This window comes from Tachysurus fulvidraco, chromosome 4 (assembly GCF_022655615.1).
Source record: "Tachysurus fulvidraco isolate hzauxx_2018 chromosome 4, HZAU_PFXX_2.0, whole genome shotgun sequence".
NCBI classification, from domain to species: Eukaryota; Metazoa; Chordata; class Actinopteri; order Siluriformes; family Bagridae; genus Tachysurus; species Tachysurus fulvidraco.
The window spans coordinates 31,780,793-31,784,787 of NC_062521.1; the positions used below are offsets into that span (position 1 = coordinate 31,780,793).

Sequence of the window (3,995 nt, forward strand, 5' to 3'; positions counted from 1 at the left end):
GTAAAATATAAACATGTGAAATATTTGTGGAATGATAGTTAACTGTTGATTATTTTCATTAAATTATACTATTATATATATTATATATTATATAAATATTTAGACTTCTTTGAGCAGAATTAATTCTGTACTGTCAAGGTGTAGAAAAGAAATGAGTAAGATTTCAGTTTTTCTTTCTTTAAGTTCTGTGCAGAATCTTTTTATTTTAAATAGTTAACATTCTTAGCAAAAGCTGACAAGTCAATCTGATCAGTTCTTCATCCATATTTTCAGTAAAAGGGAATCAAAATGCACTAAAGTAGTAAAGTCTATCAGAGTTTTTGTATCTGTCCGATGTTCTCAGGACAATCAGACACAGTAAAACTAAATATATATTCTAGATCATATAGAGGGCTGTTGGTTTATGTACAATAAATATATGTACTATAATACAACATAACATTGTCAGATTGAAATCTATAGTCTTATAAAGAAAGAAGAAACAGTTAATAAATTGAACATTTAAAAGTACAGAATGAAATCAAATCTAAACCAACTGTCTTACAAGCAGAAGTGAAAAAATCACTTCAAAAAAAGCAAAGATTTAGCATACATTTACTGTATATGCTCATGTATTTGTGACAGCATTTACACAGACTTTAGTAACTCAGGGATCTTTTACTAGTAAAAGTTCTATCTAAGAACTCCAAAATATTACACACACTCTGTGTCCTCAAACTAAAAGTAATCAGTGGACTACAGAATTTACACTATATGAGATTTAGAGATCACAAGTCTCCCTAGTTAGTCACTGCAGTAATGTTTTCCTCCTCCTTGTGAAACACCACTCCATCTGGTTGCTTTCTCCATGTCACAGTGATGTTCTCAGCCATTCCATAATCCTTCAGTTTCTGCTTCAGCTGAAGAACAGAACATGACTTTAGTTAGTGAATGATGCAGGATGAGAATCTCTGGTGAGATGTAAAAATGCTACATAAGATGTATTATGATTAGACTACAGTCTGTTCATGTCTCAGTGTGATGAAGGCTCGATGTCTGGCTGCAGTAATGAGAAGGTGACTGTACACTGAGTGAAGATGAAACCCACCTTCTCCTCGATAGCTGTCATTATTGTAGGATCATTCACATCCTGACTGGACTTCAACTTCATTCTTATGGTCTTCTTCTGTGTTGGGAATACTGGAGGCAGAAACAGAAACAAATATAGAAAATTAACTGTACATTCAGAAATCAACTTAAATTCCATTAACATGAGACTGAATTTAATTTAAATTCACCATAACAGAAGAAAGGCAGTATGTTTGAGCACTGTTCTACATCAGCCAGACCACCATTTAAATAGACACAACTTTTATTCTTCAGATAATCATCAGCGTTTCCAGATGACCACTTAATGACGGACACGTCGGTGGTCTGGTCTGTCCAATACCAGGGGTCTCTCACAAGGCCAATCCAAGTCCAGGTCACAGAGTTCAATGCCCCAACAATTGAGTATTCTGTTGGGTTTCTCACACTGGCCAGGTCTGTATGATGCTGCCTACAGTAGCTCTGAGCATCATACCATGTCATAGACTGAGTAAAAAGAATGTAACTCTCAGCTCCAGTCTTCCTGTCTGTGATAACCAACAAACACAAGATTAAAACCTCCTTATGTAAATATTCAATCTAAGCATATCATCTTCTACTATTGAAAGAGAATCATCAGGATAAAAATAAACATGTCTGCTGTATTATCTTAAGCCTGCCTCTTCTGGCCTCCTTCCCCACACAAATTTTAAAGCCTGACACACTTTAGCATATATATAATTCACTGAGATTTTAAACTCAAAAATAAAATACTCATATTACTAAAGTTTATTATTAGTCATATTCCATAAATAGTTCATATAAAATAACATGTTCTTCCTCACCATCAAAGCACACAAATGGTGTCAGCAATCCACATTGTACATCATACCAGACCATATTGATAATACTGACACAACGTTCATTTCCTAGCCAGTTATTAGGCTCCCTATTAGCCCAAGGTGTAAAGCTTCCAAGCGGCTCATTGTCCAATGTCCATTGCCACTTGTTGATGTTAGTGTACAGTCCAATCCAAGCATTGGATCCGAATTGTTGTGTCTGTGATACGTTCTGAATTTGGGCGATCTCTTCATTAGTTTTGATGAAAGCCAGGTCAGTGTATGTGGCTCGGCAGAAAGCCTTAGCATCGTTCCATGTTTTGCTCTGCTGGATCAGATAGTACTTACGAGAGAAAGACAGGACAAGGGTAAGGACTCCTGTGGAGAAAGAGTTTAATGTTTATCTTGTGTGATTTCAGCCTCTTAGTGTGGATTTCTTTTTTAACATTTGTACTTCTGTAGGACAAATTCTAGAACATATTACTTATAGTAACACATCTCCATCGACTATTTACAATTTGGGCACACATATGTGATTTGTATCATGTGACTTATTTTCTCTCACCTGTGAAAAGCAGGAGCACAAAAAGATGATGCTTCATTGCTTATGTGTTTCTGGAGGATTCACTATGATATAAAAGATGATATTAACGTCTAATTGGCAGAGTTTCTCCATTTGCACACTGAAATAAGTAGCAGGCTGATACAAAAGAATACATTAGATATTATGGACCTTTTCACAGCATAAACTCAAGTAAGGCCAATAACACAAAGATCAGACTAACTGCTAAACCTCACTGCGAAAGTACAGTAAACAACTCAGGTAAACATGTACTGTCTGACATGCCTTTGGACTTTGTGTTGATTGTACTGTACACTGAACCGAGCCTATGTGTCCTATCTCTGTTTTGTGTTTTTGGTGTTTTGTTTTTGTTTTGTTTGTTTTATTGTTTTGTATGTATAGTCAAGTTATTAACACATTGGACATTGTCCAAAGCAGCTTTACAGACATTAATTACGTGTGAACTCTATATTAGTTACTATAAAGATTATATAATACTAAATTCAAGATTACTATTAGTTATATATAAATGTGTTTGTGTTAGTGATCCGCAATTGTTCAATGAACAAGTCTGAGGTGACTCAGGTGACTGTGGGGAGGAAAAACTCCCTTAGATGGTAAAGCAAGAAACCTTGAGAGGAACCAGACACAAAGGGGAACCTGCTGGAGCTAAACAATTAGAGCATTGTACGTAAGTAGCAGCAGGGTGTAGTCAGTTCCCGCATACCCTGTAACAGGTATGCAGCGTGTAGTAGAGATGATAACATTGGGGGTAAAGGTCACTACTTCTTGTCTAGTGAGAACTGCCTCGCGCAGCGCATTTTCGAGACTATTACTCCGTAAACTATTTATCTAAAGATGCAGCGACAACACCTAGTAACTCGCATTACAACTAGCTCCAGTCTACGAGGTCATGAACGGCAGCGAACTCGTCTTCTCCACAGCATCAGATCTCAGACAGGATGTTCCTCAGCTTGGTTTGATCATTTCTAAGGTGAAAGAAGGCTGTTTTTGTATTTTATGAGGCAGAAAGTCTACAGTAGTTCAGGTGCACGATTGTCCTTGACAAACTTCATTAAGAGGTTTTCATTAATAACTTTGTGTCTAAAGTTATCTTGTTGCAGCAGACATGACCAGTGCAAGGAAGCATCTATGTAAAGCGCTTATGAAGATAACCAAGCAATGAATTGCAAATTACTATTTACACACCTCATTTGTTAAGGTGTTTTGACTCTTCACTGCAATGCACCATCTTACACTGTGTCATGGCTGCCTTGATGTTGTTCATGATCACATTTTGTTCTCTAATGGACTGTAATCATAAAATAAGTTTATAATCAACTGTCATGTCACTTATCAAGCAACCATCGTTGATTGTTAACCGATTGAGATGATGTGTGTTCAGGGTTAAACCAAATGGATTTGTTTATTTAAATAAATAAATTATACCTAAAATGGCCATTTGTCTTTTTGCTATATGTGAGAGAGGAAAATGTCAAATCTATACATAAATTTGTATAAATTTCAAA

At 36.0% G+C, this 3,995-nt stretch overlaps 2 protein-coding genes across 2 annotated transcripts; both read right to left on the reverse strand.

Moving 5' to 3' along the window:
• Positions 1–293: 293 nt before the first annotated feature.
• Positions 294–1,603, reverse strand: LOC113657066 (C-type lectin BML-1-like). Its single transcript, XM_027168614.2, has 3 exons — positions 1,278–1,603; positions 1,088–1,179; positions 294–899 (listed from the first exon to the last, which is right to left on the reverse strand). The coding sequence occupies exons 1-3, from the start codon at positions 1,567–1,569 to the stop codon at positions 780–782; spliced, it is 504 nt and encodes a 167-aa protein (XP_027024415.2). The 5' UTR covers positions 1,570–1,603; the 3' UTR covers positions 294–779.
• Positions 1,604–1,860: 257 nt separating this feature from the next.
• LOC125141062 (C-type lectin lectoxin-Thr1-like) lies at positions 1,861–2,643 on the reverse strand. The gene is made up of 2 exons (XM_047812607.1): positions 2,470–2,643; positions 1,861–2,282 (listed from the first exon to the last, which is right to left on the reverse strand). Exons 1-2 carry the CDS (start codon positions 2,504–2,506, stop codon positions 1,861–1,863), a joined length of 459 nt encoding a protein of 152 aa, XP_047668563.1. The 5' UTR covers positions 2,507–2,643.
• Between the last annotated feature and the right edge of the window lie 1,352 nt (positions 2,644–3,995).

Coding starts and splice junctions, on each gene's coding strand:
- LOC125141062 (XM_047812607.1), bottom strand. CDS start 2,506: ATGAAGCATCATCTTTTTGTGCTCCTGCTTTTCACAG. Junction 2,283..2,469: donor TGTGCTCCTGCTTTTCACAG/GTGAGAGAAAAT, acceptor CTTTCTCCACAG/GAGTCCTTACCCTTGTCCTG.
- LOC113657066 (XM_027168614.2), bottom strand. CDS start 1,569: ATGACATGGTATGATGCTCAGAGCTACTGTAGGCAGCATCATACAGAC. Junction 1,180..1,277: donor ACTGCCTTTCTTCTGTTATG/GTGAATTTAAAT, acceptor TTCTGCCTCCAG/TATTCCCAACACAGAAGAAG. Junction 900..1,087: donor TGACAGCTATCGAGGAGAAG/GTGGGTTTCATC, acceptor TCTGTTCTTCAG/CTGAAGCAGAAACTGAAGGA.